This window comes from Dermacentor variabilis, chromosome 3 (genome assembly GCF_050947875.1).
Source record: "Dermacentor variabilis isolate Ectoservices chromosome 3, ASM5094787v1, whole genome shotgun sequence".
Taxonomy (NCBI): domain Eukaryota; kingdom Metazoa; phylum Arthropoda; class Arachnida; order Ixodida; family Ixodidae; genus Dermacentor; species Dermacentor variabilis.
The window spans coordinates 150,741,975-150,767,495 of record NC_134570.1 but is presented as its reverse complement, the minus strand read 5'-3'; the positions used below and the strand labels follow the sequence as shown (position 1 = coordinate 150,767,495).

At 46.1% G+C, this 25,521-nt stretch overlaps 1 protein-coding gene across 1 annotated transcript in view; it reads right to left on the bottom strand.

The window, feature by feature from the left end:
* Window positions 1–234: 234 nt before the first annotated feature.
* LOC142574809 (cysteine/serine-rich nuclear protein 1-like) overlaps window positions 235–25,521 on the bottom strand; it is a 38,580-nt gene continuing 13,293 nt past the window's right edge. Inside the window, exons 2-4 of the mRNA XM_075683819.1 lie at window positions 24,447–24,616; window positions 14,850–15,077; window positions 235–291 (exon numbers count right to left, since the gene is read on the bottom strand). Coding sequence (XP_075539934.1) covers window positions 235–291; window positions 14,850–15,077; window positions 24,447–24,616 — 455 coding nt within the window. The remainder of the gene's footprint in view (window positions 292–14,849; window positions 15,078–24,446; window positions 24,617–25,521) is intronic.

Genomic DNA, 25,521 nt, shown 5'->3' with positions numbered 1-25,521 from the left:
GTCCATGCTCATAACTGAGGTGTCCGCTCCAGTGTCGATTAACGCTGTTATTTCTTCGTCGTCTATGGTGACGGGAATCTTCGACGTTACTACCTCTCGTAGGTGTTTGACTTCGTCTGTACGTCTGTGTCGTTGTTTTCGTCGTTCTCGTCGTAGTGCAGGATCTTGCGTACGGTCGTCGTCATCGGCCTCACCTCCGGAGGTCGCTGAACTCAGTTTTCCCGACCCGCTGGGCTAGGCGAGTGGCGTCTCACAGCGCCGCGAGTAAAGGCTTGGCTTGGTGATGGTGACCTGTAACAAGCAGGAGACCACGAACGGGGCTCCTGCCATCGCTGATCAACATTGCGACTATTCGCGACGAAACTCTATTTCCGGTGGCCGCTCACCAGGTCGTGGAAACTCTCTATTTCCCAGGCCGCTCACCAGGTGCATTCGGCGAGAATCCACGGAACCCCACATGACGATAAGGACACATTCTGTAGATGTGCCCGGCTTCGCCACAATGAAAGCAAAGGGGCTTGTAGTCTGTGGTGTGCCAGACGTTGCTCTTCCTAGTCCTCGCTTCGGCGATGTGCGGTGGGCTGCGAGGCGGCCTGAAGCTTACGTTCATTTGTTGAGTGGGGTGTACCATGCTACACGCACTTGAGGGTGCGGACGGCGTACTGCTTTAGCGTAACTCATTTCGGCGTGTGGTCCCTGCTGTGGTGCCTCGTACTGTCCAGGAATATGGACGGCCTGTCGGACCTCGGCACGCACCATTTGCGGAATGGAAAGTTGTGCCACAGGGGCAGTGGTCGTCTGCATCTTCTGCAGTTCCTCCTTGACGACAGCCCTGATGAGTTCTCGCAAGGCGCCAAAGTCGTTACCGAGGGTAACGGCAGAGAGCTCCCTTGAAATCATGGCGTCGCGGTTGTTTTGCCTGGCCCGCTGTTGAACGGCCTTTTCCATAGTAGTGTCTTCGTCATGGAACTCTGCAAGTGTCGTCGGCGGACTTTGAATGAGGCCAGCAAGGATTTCCTCTTTGACGCCGCACATGAGATGGCGCACCTTCTTTGTTTCAGTCATAGGAGGGTCCGCACGTCTGAAAAGCCGATTCATGTCTTCTACGTACGCCGTCACTCACTCATTCGGGCCTTGTATTCTTGCCTCCAACGCTAACTCCGCCCTCTCCTTCCTGTACGCCCTGGCGAATGCGTTGAGGAACTGCCTACGAAATTCTTCCCATGACGTGAGTGTCGCCTCGTGGTTCTCAAACCACGTTTTCGTGGAATCTTCAAGAGCGAAGTACACGTAGCGTAGCTTACGGTCGTGGTTCCCGTCGTTGAGGTTGGCAACCCGGTCAAAATGGTCAAGCCAGTCGTCGGCGTCCTCTGAAGCACTTCCGTGGAAGAGATTCGGCGTCCGGATGTGATTGACGACAACGTGCGATGCTGCAGGAGTGGCAGGAGGTGGTTGGTTCGTCATTCTAGTTCGTTCGGGTAGCAGACCGTGCTTTGGCTGGAGTCCCTGGAGACGTCGGCTGGCACGTACATGCACAGGGGTAAGCTCGGCTGAACTACTCGCCGGGCTTAGGTCTGGGGTATGCTCCGGAGATCTTAACATTGACCGTACTCCGCACGTCCACCTGAAATGTCACCCAGCTATTACAAATAAAACAGTTTACCACCGACAGATTGGCAAAAAAAACCGTCTGGCTTTAGCGATCGCTCGTCCTCAGAGAGCGCGCTCGCAACCACGAACTTCGTCATTCTCGCCTTAAGGGACACGTGTCATCACGTGCAAACTTATTTCGCGTCAATATTTTCTTCACTACTTTCTAGCAATCATCCATATTTCTTAAACCAGCCATGCAGTTAAGCTGTATTAGATCAACATTGTTACGACATGCATATGAAAGTCATTTCAAACTAGATTACTCAGCCAGAGAAAGTGAAAATGCAAGCCTTAATGTTTATTCCAATTTGGTATTCCCAAACGGATTATACTGGCAGCATTTTATGGCTGCTTGTATTACCTGCAATTCAATGTTCAGAGCTGGAAAAACTGATTCCTTTTCTTGCTGTCGAAATGCTGCATCAATGTTGTTAGCAAGCTATAATTATTCATTTCGAAAGTGTTAAGTAATGACTATATCTTTAAGCTTATCAATGCGCTTTTGTTCCACGAACACAATTAGGTTTTCTTTCTCCCTCTCATTGACTGCCATGGAATGAAACTGTTCGCTTGTATAAGCATCAGGATGCAAACGTTCTGGAGTTTGTCCTGAGCATTTGTCAGCATATTATAGTGCGCATGTTTGTATCAAGTTCTGGTGTTGCAATCGCAGTGAGCTACGCATATTGTTAAATTGCAATAAACGAACATATTGAACTTTGTTTTCAAATCTACACTGTGGCCATGGAGTAACGACCGCATTAATAAGCAAAAAAAGCAGCAGATTTAGTTTACATGTTGGAATCTATGCGAAGTGAAGTTTTTCTCAACATTACACAATATTTAACAAGCAATACCAGTAAAATTACTGCCCATGCACCCTGTACAGACAGATGATGAACCAGCGAAGCTGAAATGAGCGGCCCCGGTGTTCTATCACTGGATTAATTCCGATGGTTTATTGAAAGCATTCTATGTTATTGGTTATGTCTGTTTCTTAATGAGGTTATGCACACGTTTGGCTTGGGTTTATGACATTGTTTATTTGGAATGCCACACATTGCGCTTTGCAAGGTCACCATCATGGAAAGTGCAATGAGTGGTTCATTGTGATAATCCAGCGGGTCCATGAAAGTCTTTGAATTATGTTACGCATTTGTGTTTTTTAATGCGTTAATCATAGTATTTATGACTCGGTTATGCACTGTAGTTACTAAGTGACGCACCGCGGGTGCACATTTCCTTTAATTAAATAGATTGACACATTATTTAACCTATTGGGAAGTCGGAGAGAGACTGCTGCACGTGCGCTCTGCTGCTAGAGAGAAACGACGTCACTATCGGTCTAGCCAATGGCCCACCACACCTTTGCTGCGAGATAATTATGACATCATGATCTTGTCTTAACCCCGTCCCCCTATGTGTCCCTTTCCTGCAATAACACATAGATAAATGTATGCTTGAAATGCATGAGCATTTCCATGTCTACCGAACAAGAAGTTTCTCCGTCCATCACGCAAGACGAATGCAATGGCCCACACCCCCCTAAACGATGGCTCATACCCCTACGCTAAGATTTTCGGGATCGGACCATGAGTGTTTTGCCTAGGCATATACAGCTTCACTGTTAAAAGAATGAACACTTTTCTGCTAGAGACCAAGACTATCATGAGGCGTACTATCAAATGAAAGTTTATTGAACCTGCCGAGTAAATGCTGGTTGACAAGCAAGAAATCAAAGTTACACAAAAATCAGAAGCAAAAACTGATGTGTGTTCATACAGATCCCAACAGAAAACGTATCCGTCTCAGAAAGTGCAACAGAGGCCATGCTCACAAGATTCTCCCAGTGTCTTTGCATCTAAAGCTTCCATAATTACTCTAGGCAGCCGATCTCCACAGAATTCTAGCTTCCTGCTACACAATGCACTCCCGACGTCTGAGCGGCAATTGTACACGAAGAAGCTAGCATTCTGTGCTGATCGGCTGCCGAGAGAAATTACCGAAACTGTAGATCTAAGCATACTGGGAGAATGTTGTCAGCACGGCTTTCGTTAGAAATGTATGCAATTCCTGTCGGGAAATACACATGAATTATTGCTTCTCCTTTTTGTGTATGTTTGGTTTATTGCTTTTCAGCCGGCATTTACTCGGTGTGTACATTAAACATTTGGTTTTTAGATCGTCTCAGTTTTCTTGTTCGTATTTTGTGTTCTCTGGTGCCATTTGCAGCCAGGCTATTCATTACTTTTTTTAGACTGCAACAAGTCATTTTAGTGGCCCTTATGATGCTTCTGTGTACCTTATAAAATCTTTTAGCGTAAGAACACGGTGCGCTAACTTCTTATTAAAAGGTTTATTGTGAAAATGCAGTGATCGATAAAGGTTACGAGAAAGCAGTACAGCAATAAAACCTGATAAAAACTAGTGCTTGATGAGACCAAACATTAAAAGCGGGAAAGGGAGAAAATACATATAGATATACAAGTCCAGGGAAAAAAAAACATTGTCACCACCAACTGCGCATGTGGATGTCTTCCGAGAAACTCATTTTTTCACAATAGCATGGAACTGGAAGAATGTGCTTGCATAAGCAAGCTGTAGGTCTGTCTATTGGAATAACAACAGTGTTTCTTGAAAGGTGTTGGCATGCAGGATTGGCAATTGTAATGATTTTTTTCCTGCACTTCGAATTTTTCTGTATTTTCTTTCTGTAGCATCGTTATTTATGTTTGGCTCCATCAAGCACCTATGTTTATCTAGCTTTCAAAGATGTCTTTCTTTTTCTGGAGAAAACACGGGGAATGCGGGAGATGGAAATTCAAAAAGATGAGCAAAACGAGAACAAGGTGAAAGCAGGAGCCAACGTTTCGACAAGTGGACCTAGAAGAAGGCAAGTCCACTTGTCGAAATGTTGGCTACTGCTTTATTTATTTATTTATTTCGCGTACTGTCAATCCCTCATGGGATTATAACAGGAAGGGCAAGTACATATGGTAGTATTTGCGAACAAAGAATATAAATACATGATATAATCATGAGTGTGTTATTGCAAAGGTTTTGGCTTCGGTAAACAAATGAATTAAGCACTTCATCACAAATGCAATATTTGGGGACAATATAATATAACGGAGAAGATTCTGAGAAAAGAAGAAACCAAACAAGAAAGAAAAAAAGAAGACACCTGAAAACACATGTGATATAAAACACCTAATGATCATGACAAACAGGATGCAGTCATGCGTATAATCCATCATACAAAAAGAACACTCATAGATTAAAGTGTTAGACTATGAAGATCAGCAATAAACCGGAGTATGTAAATCAGAGCTGTAAGGTGAGGATATGTTTTTCCACTGAATTAGCAAATGTATCTAATGAGGAGCTATTACTAATGGATTCACTCAGTTTATTCCGCTCTCTTATTGCTAAAGGAAAGAATGAATTCTTAACGCAATCGGATGAAAAGAATACTCATTGAGTGTTTGTGTGTGTTTAGGTCGCGTTGGCCGTGTTTCATTTCTGGAGATTAATTGAGAGGTATCAATATTAAGTTTCTTGTGTAGGAGCTGGTTTAGAATGGGCTAGTACAGCCCGGTTTTGCACTGTTAGGATTCTGGCTTTGTTAAGTAGTTCGGTGGGCGAGTCTGTTAATTTATGTTTAATGTACATATACCGTAGAGCTTTCCTTTGTACACCTTCCAGTTTTTTAATTAGTTGTTTAGTGTATGGGAACCAGATAACAATTGCGTACTCAAGGACTGACCTGAAGAAAGTTTCGTCAGCCAGAAGTTTTGTATCGAGTGGTGCTAGTCGGAGGTGTCTTCCAAGAAAGAAAGGCGTTTCATTGCAGTTGCTGTAACGTTATTTATATGGGAGTTCCATCTGAAGTCATGTGTTAACGTTAATCCGAGCTACTTGTGATCATGAACTCGCATTAGTGGCACGTCGTGAATGGTATACATAAAGGCCGAGCTACTTTTTTTTGGTGATTGAAAGAACAGCAGATTGCTTAGTATTGATCGTCATCTGTCAGTGGGCACACCAGTTAAACACGACTTTGAAGTCGTTTAATGTTATGTGGTCATCATGTGAGATAATATTTCGATAAAGAATGCAGTCGTCTGCAAATAGCATGATGTTTCCTGCGATTTTTGCGGGTAGGTCATTCATAAAAATTAGAAATGAAAGGGGAGCCAGAACGCTTCCTTGGGGGACTCCCGGTGTTACCCTGGCTGTCTGGGAAATCTGTCCGTTCAATTCCACAAACTGGGTACGGTTAGTTAGATAGTCGCAAATCCAGTCAATTATGGGGCCTGTACCTAATGTGTTGGTCGATATTAAATGATCTGTCGTGGGTTAGCTCCAGTAGTTGAGTGATTGTAGAAAGGCCTCTGCGAAAGCCATGTTGATATGGCGATATGATACTCTCCTTTTCTAAGAAAACGGTTATAAGTTTTAGCATGATATGTTCCAGAAGTTTGCAGACGGTACTCGTAAGTGAAATAGGCCAAATCTTGGTCTGGACGTCCTTGTAACCTGATTTATGTATGGGGAGAACTTTTGCAGATTTCGAATCCTGTGGAAGAATAGATGATGATAATGATTTGTTAAATATTATACAAAGGTATTTCGTCATCCACTCTGCGCATCATTTCAAGAAGGCATTGGGTGTTTTATCCGGGCCTAGCCCTTTTTTCGTGTCCAGGTTTAGGGGAAGGTTCAGTACTCCGGCCTCCGTGACGGTAAGGGGGCTTAGTCTGCTATTAACGGTGATGTCAATTAGAGGTAGTTTCCCATCGTCAGTTGTGAGGATAGATTGTTTACCTTGTTACCGTTTTGCTCACCGTCTTTTTTTCTGGTAATTTTTATGACTCGCCACATTTTTACAATGAACTTCAGTTGAAAGTTAGTCCTTATCCATATCTAGTGTCATCATGTTGATACTGCTTCAAGCTATGCAACCTTGCAACATTTGTGTGCGTGTGTGTGTGTGTGCGTGTGTGTGTGTGTGTGTGTGTGTGCGTGCGTGTGTGTGTGTGTGTGTGTGTGTGTGTGTGTGTGTGTGTGTGTGTGTGTGTGTGTGTGTGTGTGTGTGTGTGTGTGTGTGTGTGTGTGTGTGTGTGTGTGTGTGTGTGTGTGTGTGTGTGTGTGTGTGTGTGTGTGTGTGTGTGTGTGTGTGTGTGTGTGTGTGTGTGTGTACGCGTGGATTTGGATGTGAAATCGGGCCCTTGGACGGACGTATCATTCTTCTCCTGTGCAGCCTTATGAATTAATTAACTATTGTACAACAGAAATACGATGGACAAGAGCGAAGTGAACACACAGAGCGCTTCGTTCTTGTCCGTTGTATATCTGTTGCGCTTTAGTTAATAATGAATACCCACCAACTCGTCCAGTTTTCAGTTATAATGTCGGGCTTATAAGCCCGCTTGTGTCCTGGAATATCTGCACGGCTATGTATCCTGTAATTTCTGACCATGTGCTTGTAAGTCGCGTGTCAATCTCCTTATTTTCCTGACAATATCGTGTGATGTGCAGGGTGTAATCTGCACCGCAAGTGCTGTTTGATTGCTTTCAGTTCAGCTTTTCTAGGGGTAGAATGAACTGGAATAGTACTCACCTATATGGGGTATAGTTTTATGCAGTGTCATACTACTGTTACACTGCTGTTGCCACATCAGTGTGTCATATGTATGCCTGATGTTTGTTTGCATATTCATGATTAGCAACCACCTCTGTTTCCTTGACAGTAGCATATAGATTCCTGGGCTGATTGTTTGTTCTCATATTGCACGGTATGGGCCTGCTGTGTTACAAGTTCAGGTGCTCCCGAGCTTATTTCTGAAGGGAGGGGGTAGTCGTCTTTGCATCTCATATGCTAGCTTGCATAGTACCTTGGGACCAGGTTCTGAGCTCTTGAGGCAAAGAATTTGCGCAGCAGGCTGCAACTCTACTCTGTCTAGGTGCTTATTCGTTTGCTCTTTCTCATAGATGTCTTCAAGCATGGTAAAGTCGGAAATACCTGTTATTATTCGATTAGTTGTTTTTTTTGTGTGCTGCTGGTAATTCATAGCGTACCATACCTTGGAAACAAGCACACCATCTGCGATTTTCCATAGTATCCACTCGTCCACCCCCTCCCCCCCTCATTTCAAGATTATTCTTTTCACCAGGTGTAGAATTTGCATCCAGGCATGGCATAATTGTTTCACCCACGTGCTGGCTCTGCAGTCATGGTCTTACACTAGCTGAGGATTTGTGGATGTTGACTCGCCCGTATGGTTCTCCAGCTATTGGAAGCATAATATGCAATCTGGAGTAGTTCCTGATTCTAGTCTTTTCTCCGACGTCGATGTAAGCTGACATATATGAAAGCGAGAGGGCAGACTGGCCAAGAAAGTGTGCAGTGTTGTCGAGGGTTTGTTGCATCATTCTTGAATTCTGTATAAGACAGCTTTCCCATGGGCTGTAATACACCATAGGCTGTAGTATTTCTTGTAGTATACCTGTGCTGTTAGTGTGGGTGGGCCAAATGTACTTCCAACTCTCACGTGGAATTTTCTGTCTTTCAGAAAGTTACTGTTTAACTTAAGTGCTCTACCAGAAATATTTTTGCTCATCGTTGCACTTATTCGAGGAGCATGAGGTTCTGCTGTTAGAGGCCTCTCCACTCTCTTCATTCTTTCATAAGCAGCATTACATAATGCCCTACAATAAAGTTGCTGCTGCTTATGGCCCACTCATATCTGCCAGAAGGGACAACTTTTGAAAAAGGTTTTCTGTGTGCTATCTGTGCAACGTAGTATGAGCATTCATGTCTTGATATTTATACATCTGCAGAACCAGCATCTTGACAAGAGTACTTGCTACACCTGATTATGCTTATTTGTGCAGTGCGTTTGAAAAATACATCTTGATGCAATGAATGTTTACACACTCCAATTATCAAGAAAGGTGGTTGTTTTATAATTGTGCCATTTGCTTTCGACTGATGTTAGAATTTGCATAAGGATGCCCCCCTATGCAATAGTATTATGAAGTTTAAGGGTTCAATAAAAGGTGATGAAATAAATCTAAGTGCAAGAGCTTTTTTTTACTTATGAGTCCCATGGAAATGCGATTTCCATGACTTGCAAATCAGCTCCTCGCCTTGTGTTAGCAGCAAAATGCTATAGCCACAGTGGCAAGTGAATAAGGTGATGGACAATATTTTTGTCTATAGATTTTTTTTCTTGCCTGTATGTAAGTAAAATTTGGAATAAGTATGCCATTGCAAAAAACCGCAGTGTGTGGACCTTTATTGAATAAACCACATATTGTGTATACCCTAGTTGAAATGCAGAAATTTGTTCTAAAATCCTCGGGTGATATGTCCTTGCAAGTAGCATGGTATTTCAGTACTTATAAAGAATAATCACAGCGTATATCGCTATATGGGCTTATACACTACTATATGTGATCACAAACTTATTAGAAGCTTATTAGAAACATGTAAGGCATGAATGTTTCTGCACACTTGGTCAGCTGTGAACGTGCAAGAACTGCTTGTACTGGCTAAACTGGCTGACTTCACTGCACAGTTTTCATTTGCTTTTCTTCAACGTCTCGTTTTCTACTGTTTTATCCCCACAATAACTGCCTGTTTGCCTGCTTTTCGCATTGTTGCACGAGCTGTAAATGATGGTAAAGGAGGGTACGTTGTCACAGCGCCACTATAGCAAGCGAATAATTTACTTAATTTACTAGCTGTAGATATAGTTATCTTTCAAAGCAAATGCTAATACAGGTGCAGTAAGGATACAAAGACCGCAACTTAGTCAATGTTTATCGATTCCTGTGCAAGAAGAAAAAATTCTCCTGTGAAGAGGTGCAACTTAACGTTCATTTAATATTCAAAAAGAAATTAACGACGCTGTTTGTTCAAGCCACGGATTTGATGCTATTGTAGAAAATTCATTCCAATAGCGTATACTTTTGCTGTGTAAAATTTGATGAGTGAGGTAAGATAACCTTTGAAGATGCATTGGGAAATTCACGCTTGAAAACTGACAAGAAAATGAAACTGAATTGTACCGCGTTCGGCATAACGTTTAAACTTCGGGTACTTTGCTATCTTGTCATTTGCCCCGCCGAGGTTGAAATAATTCAAGCTGCTCCGTAAGCGCGATTTTTGCATGCTACTCAACAAACGAAAATTGTGACTACCTCGTCGTCTGTTGGGGATTGAACACCTAGTACTGACAATTCGCAAAGGCGTACGAAGCAAACGTGAAAATGCACTTCATTTGCTGCGTAGCGTGTCAACAAACATATAGAAATGGTAGAATGCAGTGTGTGATACAAGTATTTTATTCTCCCTTCGCGTACGTACCGAATTCGCCAATTCACGTCTCTGCGCATTGCACTTGTTTTACAGACGCCATTTTACAAAACAAACCGGCGAAATAGCTCCATGATAGCTCTCCGCGCAATTTCGACGGAAAATCGCAGCGATCGCTGCGACGGTGCGACTGAGCCACCAACCGGTTGGTCGCAGCCGACAATGGGGGGGGGGGGGGTCGGCACTGCGATTGCGATTTTCATCGCAAACGACGGAAATCGCACTTCCTGTGCGACGAAAATCGCATCATGTGAAGCAGGCAGGAGAAATTATTGAGGCTCACTGCACAAGGCAGCGGGAAGGCGTAGGCCTCACAATCACAGGCAGACACGTGCTCCAACGCGCCGGCTGTTCCACACAAGGGGACAAAGACAAAGCGACACCATAGCCTCCGATATACGAGATCTCTTCTATATAGCCCCCGTATCTACATTGAGCAAAATCTCCATTTTGCTCAATGATTCGCATGTAAAATTGATTCCAGAACTCAGCGGAGAAACAATCCAACTCAGCTTTTTTTTATCATAGTTGGCTCGGCCATAACATCTGATTTGTTTACTAGTATATTTCCTTAAAGGAACCTATAATGCGTCCTGTTATTACGTCATGATCCGAAATGCCGTGCAAGTAAATTGTGTCTGTACAAATGTTAGGAATATTTCTTAATATTAGGTCCATTATGTTGGCCGTGCTCGATGTGCGACGCGTGGGATCAGTAATAAGTGGCGATAGTAAGAAATCAAGACACGATTGTTGAAACATATAAGCTTCGCTTTCACTCGCTGTGGTGGATTGTGTGAAGCAGTTTATACTAGCGAAAGTGAAATCCCAGAACATGAGTAGTTTGGGAAATGTGTACATATTGCACACAGAACCCTTGACATTCGGAAGAAAAACAATCATTCATATTAGGAGCGCGGTAGATAGCAGCAATAATAATATCAATAAAAGAGCACTTTAATGAAACTCATACACATTCGGGAAATGAACTAATAATTACGGGCGCAATCAGCAAATCATCTTTCATTGCCAAGACTACACTACCTCCTCTTCTGTTTGATCTATCACATCGAAAAATATTAAAACGTGTTTTGCTGACAAAAATTGCATTAACTGGTATCACATCAGTGAGCCATGTTTCAGTTAGCGTTAATAATGATGCAGATTAGTGAATTATGAAGATTAATGAATCGATTAGTGAAGCTATTTCGCCGCTTCTTGGTACGACACTTCTGATGTTAGTGTAAAGTACCGCATTGGGCTGCTGAGCGCGAGGTCGCGCGATCGAATCCCGGCCATGGCGGCCGCATTTTTATGGAGGCGAAATGCGAAAACACCCGTATATTTAGATGTAGGTGCATGTTAGAGAACCCCAGGTGGTCAAAATTTCCAGAGTCCCCCACTTCGGCGTGCCTCATAATTAGAAAGTGGTTTTGGCACGTAAAACCCCGTTGTTTAATGTTAGTGTAAAGGAAAAATATTGCTTTATCCGTATTATACATCGGTATTTCACAAGGATCGGAAGCTGGCGTCTCTCTTGAGATAAAAACAGGAGCAGGTCATTCGTCTGTGGATCGCTGAGATACACAGATTACGCGTCTAGCCTCATGTCCCACACATAGGTATCATTATTAATGTAAAGCTTATTAAAGACGAGGCGAATGTGGTCTCCGTATTTCCTAACGAATTTTGCGTACTGCCACAGGTGACGGTGCTTCAATTGGACGGCCTTGGAATAAGCACAAGCGATATTGAAGCCTGTGTTCCTGAGCCTGGAGCCATTTCCTATCACGAATTCAACTTCTTTATCATTCTAGAAGCTAGCTATGATTGGCCTCGTCTTACTCATCGAAAAACGACCAAAACGATGAGCTCTCTCACGATCGAGGTTACCATGGCACCAAGTTTATTAGAGCAACAATCACGTACGAGCTGCTCCGAAGCCGCCCAAGTCTCTTCGTCTGTATCAGGAACGCAAAAAAAAGAACATTCGACAGTCTAGACCAATCTTCCCGATTGTTAACTTTGTCTTTCATTTTTTTCTAAATTAGGCGTTAACCGAGACTGTGCAGATCGCGCCCATTCTATTTAGGATTCTAATTCAACAACATGTTTTGACATTAGCTCTAGTATTGACGTAAGCACACTGGCCGAAGCCCTTTTTTTTATTTCGAGACAGCATTTGACAAACTTCCTCATAAACGCCTGTTCCTAAAGCTTTCATGTCTTAACCTTGATTATTTTGTATTTAATGGATTTGTAACTTCCTAATCAACCGCCAGCAATTAGTCAACGCCAATAATCAGCCTTCTGCTTACCCTCCTGTCATCTCAGGCGTGCCTGAGGGCACGGAACTGGGCCTAATGTTATTCGTAGTATATATCAACGATTTACCGAGTAACATTTCTTGTAATATCAGACTCTTTGGAGATGATTGCGTCCTATATTGTCAAATTAACATGTCTGACATTCACTCACTTCAGCCTGATCTTCACCGAATCGAAACCTGCTGCATCAAGTGGCTCATGTCATTAAACGCGCACAAACCATCACTACTTTTTTTTCATCGCCGGCGAAATTACCCTCCGCCGAATTATCTGATTTATAACTCCTAAGTTCCATTTGCAAGTGCAAGTACCTAGGTGCGCTTTTGTCGTCAGGTTTAAGGTGGTTGCTTCATATAATGCACGTTACTAATGAAGGTAACAGCGTTCTTGGTTGTCTACGTCGTAACCTTTATCTACCACCTCCTTCCGTCAGTTCCCGCTATGGGCACGTTGAAAGTGCTAGGCGGCGCCCTGTCTTTCCTACCTCTAGCGCCATCTGACGAATCGTTGCGCAAATGCGGTAGGATTACTCACGGCGTCAGCAGCTCGTGCTGCGGGTTTGGCGCCCTGTCAAACGGTAGCGATGGCGCCAAACAGCGTGCTGATATTAACTTTAACCGGGTTTCGGGAATTACAAGATCTTGACAGCATTTTTCGTGAAAAGAATTTAGAGAAAGGAAGTCGTCTATTTGAAGTTGGGCACGTCTAAGACGTGAGGGAAGTGCTGAACTCGCACTGATGGGAAGTAACTGCTAGGTGTATTCCGCAAACAAAAATAACGCGCCAGCGAGATGCGCGAAGCTCAGCGTAAGTTACTTCGTTATCTACGCTGTGGACGCATGAAATTATAGGTGACATTGATTCTTGAAGATCGGCGACAGCAGACAAATCCTAGCGGGGAGCTGCGATTGCCGTGCTGGCATCGCAGGGAAGTGCAAGCATGCAGCGGCAGTTTCCCTGTACATGCAGGACGGCAAATGCGAACCCAAAACATCTCATCCAAGAACGTGGGGCGTACGAACGACTCGCAAGACTTGGGCCTACGTATTCTAGCGTTGCTCTCCCCAAACACAAAAAAGGGTGAGGAACTTACCAGTTGTGTTAGACTATGCTGGGAAAATATTTTCGCCCAAGTTACTGGAAGTTCGATAATTTAATGTTGCGATTTTTCAGTGCGTGCAAAGGAGGTTCCAATAAACCACGTCGTCAAATATTTTGGTGATCTCAACTGTCCCTTAGTTGATATGATAAGCGCAGAAGGGTGTGTGCCAGCTGAGCCAACTGCAACCCCTCCTCGTAGCTCTCAGCAAGCCCTAGCGCTGTTTGAAAGGGAGAGGATCGGGAAAGGGTTCCACATCTTTACTGCTGTACAGTGAGGAAACAAACTACTAATTTGCTGCATATCCTGGTACGCACTGCAGGTGTCCCGTTGCCGCCATCATGCTGTAAAAGCAACGAATGCAGCCTTAACGCTCTTGGCTTAACGCCGGAACATAAAACAGCTTATGCCGTCGGACGAGCGCGATCCAGTGTTCACGGACTTCTGCTTCGTACGGTCGGCTTGGAAACCTGTAAGACCTTGTTCCTCGTGAGTTTGTGTACGTGCTCTTGCAGTCCATTAGGCAACAGCTTGGGTTGCACTTCGGCATTGCTCCGAAAAGGCAACAGCTACGCGCGAAACAGTGCACAGACAGGCTTTCCGAACGCAAACGAGCCGGTCCTATCCTGCCAGCTCCGCGCTCGCCGCCGCGAGGGGCGCCCTAGTAGGTGCGGGAACTACGTCCGAAACCTGCCTATAGGACATGAACAAGACCGAAAGTTGAATACGCATGCGCTTTCGGGGATCTACACCACAGTAACCACAATAAAATACAAGAAGCTGTACAGAACCGTGCCGCCGGATTCATTTTCTCAGAGTACACATACTACGGCAGTGTCAACGAACTGAAATCTCGTGCAAACCTTGGAAGCTTTTCATCATGCTGCAGAATAGGACGTCTGTGCCTATTAAAGTTTTATGACGCGTCACCCTGCATTACAGCCATCAAGCCAGCCCAGCATTATTCAGATCATACCATCTCACGACAAAGCTGCATACCCACCGTGTGCTGGAACCGCTGCGCACCTTTCATTTTTTATCAAAGCATCACAAGATTGGAATGACCTTCTCGCTGACATTGTGCTCCACTCCAGCAAGAACGGCTTCAAGAAAACGATAAAAAAAATTGTAGATCATTGAACACATCTGTAAATAGCCCATGCTTCATGAACGCCTTCACTGCGGCCTTTGAGGTATCGTAAATAAATAAATCTTTGTGATAGCGTCTGCGCCGTCGTAGGCCGGCCTTCCCTGCCGCACAAGAACGGCGGCTAAACTATGGGAAACTTCCCTCAAATACGTTGCTGCAAAACGGCTAAAATGGTGAGATGCTATGCAGAAAGCTCTTGAGCGTATCTATAACTGCAGTAAAAAAGCGATTATTCACCTGGCATGGTATACCGTCCAGGGAGCAGGAACAGCGCTTTGGTGTGCACCGCTCAGAACAGTGGCAGCCGCAACGTCCACGCGACCTCCTGATGGCTCGGCAAGCTTCGCTCTCAGAAGAATCTAGGTTTTGCACGCCACTGGCGCGAAGCAGCTGACGGCGACGACGCCATTGCAGGGGCTCCAACTGCTGCCGTCCATTCCGTCCTTCATCCCAACCAGTGGCTTTCTGTAATCGAATACACAAAATGTGACATTTGCTTCGCTGGCCTGTGTCTGTATCAGGTTGATTCACAACATTCTACAAACAATAGCTGTCGATGTACCTATACATGTTTGATTCAAACGCCAGAGCTTGCTAAGTTGGTATGAGCCCATACATAGCCAAGTGCAGATAAATCTGTCGCGCCAGCCACAAAAAAAATGGCCGCGTTTCCACTACTGTGAAGAGGAGTGCGAGCAACGCTCGGGCTGCGCAGCTCTTCGTTGGCGTAACGCCTCGGCTTCGCGCTCCCTCGCGGCGAGGTCGGCACATCGACGACAAGCCTTTTCTGGAGCGTCTTCACGGCAGCGTTCATCAAACACCGCCTGCTCTTCGGCGGAACGCACGACGCGTGGCCCGCTCCCGTTGCGGTTACTACAACGCAGCCTGCTCTTCGGCAGAACGAACCAAACACGGCCTGCCCATCGGATTGCCGGGCCTGAGCTGGCGGGAAACGGCGGGCGCCGAGGCGAGCGAACGCGCGATCACACCTATTCGCTCCTCCGAAGAAAGAGGACGCCTGTGATTGGCTCGCGCCTTGCGCTGCGTCTACTTCCACACAATACTCCGCTTTAAAGAGCGCGTATTATCAACCGACGGTGGCTTAATCGAGTAACGGCGTGGTCTCGCAACCTGGAGGTCGGTGGTTTGGTTCCACAGCCCGACAAGCAATTTTTATTTTCGCGTGACTGGTGTTTCTCGTACTGCAACATGCACGCCCACACGAGTGAGGCAATACATGCTTCAATAAAAACTAAACTGCGAAGCTACTCGGCCTGCTTTTGCATTCGCAAGTACAGCATGACACCTCGTTAGGCGCAGGACAGATTTGTCCGGCTAGCTGCGATATCGACCCCTGTAAGGTCCGCTGCAAACGATCTGTCTGGGTGCAAAATAGGGCCCGGAATGCGCCTAGAAAAGTCAGCGTCCTCAGTGTGCCCGGCTCGAGCGAGTTGATGCTCAGAGGCCACCGCCGCGAAACTCGTTGGTCAAAGTAGAAGGTCGGCTTGACCGAGGAAGAGTGGTCAAACCTGTTCTGTGCTTTCCTAATTTTATTGTGTTTTCACTGCTCGACTTTGAGGGGTCTTTGAACACCAGGAGTGAGTGCTGGGACATCAGCAATCCAAATCTGCAAGCGGAAAGCAAAAGTGCTTTGCTATGGATCATACCGCAGGTCTGTGCGCACACGTCACCCACGCCGACAACCACTCTCCCATGGCAATCAAGATCGCTGTCCTTCAATGGTCAAAGGTGGCGTATTCTTTCTGTGCAGTCACAGCTGATGTCAGGCGAACTGTCGCCGAAAGAAATTGACTCCTACCTAACGACTGCATATGTTCCACATTTGCCTTTGTCTGTATAAGATGTGGATATTGTAAATATAGTACATAAAGGAGAACCACCCCGTCGTTAGTGGCGACGAACGTCCACCAGCTGGTGTAAGCAGCAAGAGGCGAAATAAACTTGTGATATGTGCTCTCTGAAATCTGTTGAGCGGCACGTAACGCTGTTTCTCCACAAAAGCAATTTTAAAAACTTGCGGTGCGCAGCTCCCCTGTCCAAAGGAGACACTGGGCCTCAAACGATGTAGTCGTCGCTATTTCAGTAGAGGACGTCACAAAGCAACTACTGGGAATGGTTATTGGTGCAATGGCTGAAATGCGAGAAATTCCAGTCTCTTAGGTACAGTTCGCTAAATGTTCGCAAAGGAAAGGGTCAGTTCTGCGAAAAACAAAATCTACAATAATGTACACACAAATAGACTGCCTGGACAAAAAGACTCGTATGCTGAACAAAAAAAGAAGGAAAATTATGACCGAATTAACTTACTAAATCAGAATTATTCTGGCTCTGCGTGTCCTCACAATTTTTTTGAATAATGAATTCAGGCGTATCTCAAAACGTTTTTATATTTTCACGAAAATGTTTATTCCAGAAACATGGTCATTGCCTCCCACCTAAACAACGTCATAACACGTACAACTTGTCCCACGACGATGTTCTTAAACTGTAGCTCTTCAATGCCGCTCTGTCACAATGCTAAACTGCACAGCATTTCTTGTGTCGACTATAATGCTTACGCAATTCAACATCGATATCCCTAACATGTAAATACACCTGATGAGCAATGACTACAAACAACGCGCCCATAAAGGAGCCGAAGCGTCATTAAATCTTAGTTTCCTTTTTTGGGCGGTTAATGCGCCGCATTTACTCAACGTGTATATTTCAAAGGAGAGAATTTGCCGTCAAACTTCAGCTTTCGTGCAAATATATGAATGAACGAGACCGAAATTGCCGCCTGTCCGAACCGACGGCGCCCCCCCCCCCCCCTCCTCACCACCGCGTTTTCTTTTCGCGCCTTTATTGGCCTACAACAAGCGTCTCCTCATAGTAAAGTGGCGTTTTCGCTATTGCAGAGGGTAAATTACTAATACAGCTGAAATAATTTGCCTCTTTAGCGTCACTTTAAGGCCACGGTCACTCTGCGCAACGCAAGTATACTTTCGGGCCCAGGATTGGCGGCAGAGTGAACAAAACGTTTGTTACTGGGCCATACACGCACCGTCAAGAACTGCTGCTATAGACCACTAAAGGTTTCATCTTTAAAACGCAGCAGAGATCACAAAGTGCAAAATTATAAGGCCATGTGAATTGGTTTGCACACATTGTTTTTAATCCCAATGCCTTGTACAATAAACAAATTTGCAGGTCGGAAGGTATTTTCAAACTCGATCCTCGCTTTGAGAGCCTCAAATGCCGAGTTTGGTAACCTATAATATCCACTCTGTGCATATTTACACTCGTAATAAAAAACGCAGGCAGTTCACCCTTCAAGATACAGCATAAAAAGACTTGAGTTATGAATGAATAAAAAAGCAAGCTTTTTCTCGCTAAACTTATATCACATCACCCTTGAAATTTTGAGGTTAGACATTCTGAATTATTATATTACCTATGTTACACTATTCATATTGTCACGTAGTGGTTACGATGAAAAAGGCAGCAAAACTGTGATTGAGGACACTAGAATTTTACTGGGTGAACCTGTGCCCCCAAAAGCAGGCTACACTCAAAGAACAGCAATAGCAGCGAACACAGTCGGCGATCGTCGAAAATTTGACCAGTGGTTGAAGCGTGTCGACTTTTATAGATATGACATCGACGGTTCCATAGTAATCGCTGGAGCCCGCGTGTCTTCCACAAAGTTCTACACTATTCGCGTGACGCATACATGAAATCAGATTACACAAGGTTCGGTGACAAGAGACAGTGAATAGAACCATCATAATACATTCGAGAAACTTCCGGTACATGCAGGCACGTCCTGCGCTGTGCGATAACATTTGTTAGGTGGTTAAATGTGGTCACCAGATAAAGATAAGCAAGCACATGTGTCAATACCCCCTCTCACAAGGCATCGTCGCGATGCTGCAAACAAACGAAAGTGATAAACAGAAACACCTGTAGCAAAGAAAACGAAGTAACGAAATTCGTCAGCGTGCGTAAAAGAGCATCGACGCACCACGTGGACTTCAGATCGTGCGCTGCGCAGCTGCGACTGCGAAGTGCCGTCTGGCACGACCTCATAGTCCTGTGCGCCAATACATCAGATGATCTCATAGGGTCCGAAATAGCGTTCTTTCGGCAGAGGTTTCATTTCAGCGAAGCGAGTGAACTAGTGTGTCGCCACGATGATCCACTTGTTTCCAGATGTTGACGTTGGAAAGAATCCCAACAAATTCATCTCGATCTGCTAAAACGGTCGGCAAGGTGGTTCGATCGGCAGTAATAATTGCGCTGGCCTTGTTGGCGGTCTCTTACGTCATTCGCAGTCACGGCAAGCCTTGATGTAAGAGGCGAAGTCGGCGACCAGGCGCGGTCAGTCTCTTGTATTCTTGCATGTGTACCACAAAACCCGAGGTGCCTGGCTGTCTGACCGTCGTGCGGGGCCTGCAGGTCTTCTGACCGGAGTTCTGCAGGCACAAAGAGAAGGTTGTCTGCACGCACTGGGGAAAAGTTCTACACCAGGACGTCTTTCGTCGGCGTATTCTTGACTTTCAGGCTTCCTCGGTATGGCGGCGTCTCGTCGATACGTCGTCGAACTAGATCTTGAAGTGTTGTCGTCGGCGTCGGAGGATCTTCGTTAGTTTTACGAACAGCAACAGCACCTCCATCGGTTGCTGCTTTTAGTTTTCCGGATAAGCGCTCGCAGACCTGCCCTGGGCTGAGCCAGTGGTCGGCGTTGCGACCACAGGTAGCTGACTGGGTGCCTGGTGACGGTGAACCCGACGGCCGTCGAGAACTCCACTGAGTCACGGTGAGGTAGTCGGCGATGTCACGAGGGCACTCCCCAGCTGTGGACGCGGCGCGTTGACGGCGAACCCTAGCAGTCCCAAGTCGCAGTATTGGTAGCGGCGGTGCACATGGCCGGCTTCTCCGCAATGGTAGCAAAGCGGGTGGTGGACGGGGGCAAGCCAAATGTCTGTCTTCTTCGGTGTGCTTCGCTGGCCCACAGGCGGGCAGCGTGGTGGTGGCGACAGTGTCGGCGTCTCAAACGGAATCGCGGTTTCATGGGGCCCTGGCGCCGCCATGTAGGGGAATCTAGCGGCGGGCGACGGTAGCGTAGGTCAAGGTCATCGCTTCCCGCTGAGGCCGCGGGGAGTAGGGAACTCCAAGTGACTGCTGAATCTCCTCTCGGACGACGTCGGCAATTGATGCTACTTGAGGTTGCGATCGTGGTAACATCCTCTGAAGCTCTTCTCGCACGACCGCTCTGATGGTCTCGCGAGGTCGTCGGTGCTCATTGGTTGAACTTCGGCGTACTTCGTTGGGACCGTGCGTCCGTTGAACTGATTTGTAGCCTAAGAAGCAAATTTAACAACTGCCCTGGGCGGGTTGTTCATCTATCTGGCGAAGAGCTCTTGCTTGACTCTCCTCATCAAGAAGCGAAATTTTTTCTTGTCAGGCATGTCACGGTAGGCGTGTCTGAACAGGCGAGTCATCTCCTTCGTGAAGATCGCGATGCTCTCATTGGGAGGTTGCACTGGGGCTTCTAGCAGAGCTTCGGCCTTTTCCTTCCACACGACACTGGTAAATGTCTGCAAGAAGCCATTGCGGAGCAGGCCCCATGTTGTCAGGGTCGATTCTCGGTATTCAAACCACGTTCTAGTGACGGCTTCTAAGGCGAAGTATACATGCCACAGTTTGTCAGAGTTACAGCTGTTGAATGTGGTGATTCTTTCATAAATCTCCAGCCAGGTTTCTTGACCTTCAGCCGATAATCCATGGAAGGTTGGTGGGTACTGGCGTTGTTCAAGCAGAGTGGGGGACGCTGAACGGCAATTGTGATTCTTGACCTGTGCTTGATCCTTCTGGTTTTCTATTCCGGTAGCAGTACTTGCTGTCTGTGAGTGGCTCGCTGGTCCTTGACGACGTTGGTGTTGTCCTCGAGTTTCGTGCTTGGATCCCAGCTTTGCGCGGGCGTTCGGTACATGAACGCATTAGCGGCTCCACCAGATATCACGTGGTAGTGACGTTGAAGAAGGCACCAAAACTGTGATTGACGAAACTAGCGTTTTCTCGGGCGAACGTGTGCCCTCAAAAGCAGGCTACATTCAAAGAACGATTGTGGCGAACATAGTAGGCGACCGTCGAAAATCTCATCAGCGGATCAAGCGCGTTGCCTTTTATGCATCGTTAATCCAAGATTCCGAGTAATCGCTGGTGCCTGCGTATCTGAAAGGACGTGCAATACCATTCGCGGGGCGCATACATGAACTCAGATTATACATGGTTCGGCGGTAACGGACAGCGGATAGAACCATCGATAACATTCGAGAAACTTCAGGTACATGCGGGCGCGTCCTGCGCTGTGCAATAACATTTGTCAGGCGGCGAACCGTGGTCACCTGATAAAGATAAACTAATACGTTTCGCTATGTAGTATTTTACCGTAGCTGCTACTGCGATTGTTGAAGCATGGTTGGTGTTTGTACTACGCGTACCAATTACGTCAAGCGTGAACATGATCACCCTACAGCCAAAATATACTCTAAGTAACAATACACGTTAGCAAAAGGGGTATTGTTTATAGATCATTCATGTCCGCTGAGCGTACAAAACAAAAGTACCAATGAACCAAACCACTGTTGAAGCTTTGAACATGAGCGTTGCCCTGAGGCTTTCTGTGTATGCTACACCACTTGGGCGGTCTAACTCGTAAGCTCCATAATAGCGCGTTCCAGTAGCCCGCAAACGTTACCGTATTAAAATGTGTAACAAACTTCTGTCAACGAATAGAGGAACATTGAAGAGAAACCCTAAAAGAGCTGACTAATAATTTAATATTCAGAAGTATTTTGCTAACTTTAGGGCAATGGTTGATTATGAAACTGATAAAAGGTCAATGCTTCGTTTTATTTTTTACTTTCGCTCCAAAATCCCAGTGCCGGTACGTCGCAGTGATGCCACTAGCTCTCTTTCAAATATATTTTTTTCGTATTCATGCCGTTGTGGCACGATTAGAAGTCCTCGGAACTTGCTAAGTTTAGTCTTTTGCTGCATTGGAGTGAAACGCAGTCCTTACTGAAGTATAAACAACCAGGTAAACACGAGCAACCGCCATGAAAAACATTGACGTCAAGTCATCTTAAGGGGGGGAGGGACTAAAAGGCTCTGTCAATACCAGTGTAGGCTTTGATGCGAAGCTTTCTATGTCTCACTCATTCGTCCGTGAGCTCCAAAAATAACAATGCAGGAAAGCCAAATTACACATCTGCGTAGAACACTACATAGTAGCACCGCCGCCGCCGTCGACTGGCCCGCCGGTCAATGCCTGATAGCGGCGAGAATCGACGAGTTCAGCGACAGTAGCGTATGCACAAAAAGTAAACTGGAAGTGCGCGTTGCGTCTACTAGGCATGGCACCACTCCTGCCGCTATTCGCAGCTTTCAGGTACCGTGGAGGCGCCATACAGCAACCGCCGAAAGCAGTCATCCGGTGATAGAACGAACACACGCCTAGTGAAAACAAGCGAGCTGTGCTTCGTCGTCGTTGTCTTTCGTGACTTCTTGCGCGTGCGGAAAGCGAATTACGAAGGATTTTTTGAACATCGCCGTCAAACTTTGGCGTTTCAAAAATGGGAAGTACAAAAGCGATCGCTTGTGCTCTCAACCGCAACGCTCAGACCGCACCGCAAAAGACGTCGTAAGCCGTCATAGTGTTCCTTCGGACAAGCGACGAACAAAAAAAAGGAAGGGGGTGTGAAACGGCGCATCGAAAACCCTGTTTTGGGATGCAAAACCCCCGCGTTTACCTCACTCGATCACCCCTTAGACAGTCTCACATTCACATACGGGTAACCAGGGTATCTGCGAAACAAGAATGCTCGTATTCTTCTTTTGTAAAATTGCGCCTCTTTACGGTCGCTGCCGAGGCGAACCACTCGCAATCGAGAAATATACACAGATCGTGTGTATCAATCGTAAGCGCCTCGTCTGATTAGTGTCGTGCGGGCACTTACGATTGCGATCAAGCCCGATTAATATCTAATTCGTCGATCGCGACTGGCTCGCTTGCGAAAGTTGCAAAAGAGAGCCACTTGGAATATAAATTATATCCCAGTCGGGCACAAAGGCGATCAAAAGTAAACAAGTGCGTGGCTCAATGTGTCATTGATATTAACTCATATACTGATTATGACGGAGCGGGTTCGTCACCCTCTCGCGGCTTATAAGTGTGAGATTATGCAGTCAAGCGTGAGCTGCTGCCTGAACTGGAAGTGCAATGCCCTGCAAAATGATTGCATAGTCGGCAAGCGGCGGCAACCAGCGACCAGAACTACAGAGGCGGAAATGTCTCCGTGCAAGTGATTACCGGATCGACAGCCATTTTGGATATGCTGTGACACCCGCTATAGCTGATGAAATTTGCGAATTAACTGAGCTTCCCTGCTTATCGGAGAAAGAAAGTTCTCGTGAACACGGGTTCATCTTAGAATCTGGAAAATACGATCCTAAATTACCAATGGAATCACATATGCATAGCATTGGGTCGCTCAGCATTTCATGGGTTCGTTGCGTGGTCGTTGTGTTTGGACTTTAGACTTTGGTTCAGTTTGCAATGGGGGAAAGCTTCGCGTTCACCCATCTTCTTTAAGAAAGGGTGTTCGATTTTCTTACGTTCGATTTTACTTACCAAGCCCCTTAATTGTCCTAGTAATAGTGGGTTTGCTGGTATTGCCAAAGGACCACCTACCAATCAGGTCCAATAGTATTCTTGTTTATCGCGATAACAGTTGTTTGGACACTGTGCACGAATTCCAGCTGTCAGCAGCATCGCCGTAATCTTCAGAATGAGGTTCTAGTGCGCTAACCTCTAGGCCACGCGCCGTATGCTGTCGGTGCGAGGGATAGGATGCGAGGGAAGCCGAGAAGGATTGTGGCTAGGTGCGGTGGCGTCTTCTCGCGCGCGCAAGGAAGGGAAGTGGCGAGGATGCGCGCGTACATATTAGGCAGGCAGGAGTGTTGGGGGAGGGGGGGGGGCGCCGAGGGTCAGGGACAGCGTAGCATGATGCGTCTACGCTTAAAATCTGGCCGCGCCTTAGCCGGGGGCGGCTGGGAGTGGCCGCGCACGTCCAATTTTGGAGGCAATCCACTCGACGGCTAAGCGGCCCAAGATAGCCGATAAATTCATGTGCGCTCTGTTCTCGCAAGCCTACTTTGCGGTGAAGCGACAGGCAGAACGAAGGGGAATTCCCTCGCCGCTGCTGCCGCCCTTCAACCCGCCATCGTTCTGAGAGCGTGTCCGTGGTGATCGGGTGAGGTGTGTGCATATATGCATGTGCGCACGTGACACCATATTCGTTAGCGTAGTTAATAAGCTAATCTTAACAGCAGTTTCAGCGCTGATAAACATACTACCCGTACTGCGTATAGGTGTGTAATCAATGTTCCGCTTTTGGGCAAAACTGCGATTTTTAGTGGGCCCTAAGGAAATCGTTATTCGACCGACTATGCCCACCGTGGTTGCTCAGTGGCTGTGGTGTTGGGCTGCTGAGCTCGAGGTCGCGGGATCGAATCCCGGCCATGGCGGCCGCATTTCGATGGGGGCGAAATGAAAAACCACCCGTGTACTTAGATTTAGGTGCACGTTAAAGAACCCCAGGTGGTCCAAATTTTCAGAGTCCCCACTACGACGTGCCTCATAATCAGAAAGTGGTTCTGGCACATAAAACTATATAACTTCTATTTTTTTTAAATTCGACTGACGATGCCAAGTGCATACGTAAATGAAAACCTTGCATACACGTTTTCAGAAGGGTCGCACTGTACCTGTGGAATTTCGCGGTTACATCCCATTGCAGCAGAGACAGGTGGTGTCGCTTTTCCACAGTACGAGAGGCACGTTTCACTGGACATGAATTCGCTGGTCGGTCGACATGGCTGGTCGGTATATCGCCCAAGACTACAAGTGTATTCCTCTGTATGCCTGAAGTCCATTCCTGCGAAGACGACACATAGTTCATGCAACTGTGAGATTCGATATCTCAACCAAACGCTTGGCTAGGTTACGAAGTTTACCGCATTGCATGGGGAACTTCTATCATGTTCACCCCCTGCAGTTTCTTCAAGCTGCTACTATAGAAAAGCACACGAGCGTGTTCCCATTCCACAAATTCAGAACGTGTCTTCCACCGATGGACTATGAACTTGTGATATCATCCTTGCTAGCCTCAGCCCAGGCATTAAAGCCAATGAGCAACCGCAGCGAGATCTGCAAATTGAGGAAACCTCAAATATTTAAAGCAGATCACTCGATCAAGCTTGCAACTAATGCTTACTCGTCGTCTCAGTGTCATGGCAAATGGAGAATCAGCAGTAACTATAAGCTGCCTGACCGCTGCCGTCGTCCAGTCGTGCTTCTGAAAGACCGTATAGTTATTTTATATCTCACTGAAATTATATTTCCCTTGACAGAAGCTGATCCAATCACTTATTGGAAAAACAAGGGGAATTTATGGACCCCGTAAGAATGTCTGGGTGAAAAAAGAAAGCTTGCCAAAAACTAGTGATGCTGATTCCCTAAAACGAATGTTTGAATCATTTATCATGAGCAGTTTTCTCGCTGCTCCTTCCCTTTTGTGAGAAAGATAAAAGCATAGGGTACACTAGATAGATAGACAAATAAAACAGTCAAAACCACTGATGCACGTGCATCTCTGTCAGTCCGGTTACCAGGCCTTTGACCCCTCTGGAAAATTCATTAGGTTCGCACACACACGCCGATCCACACCGAGACTGGGGAAAAGAGCTCCTATTGCAGTAAGTTTCAAGTGTGAAACCGGCGGGTCTTTTTCAGATTGGATCACCCTGACGATGCTGAAGCTCGTTGCAAATCACTGGGACA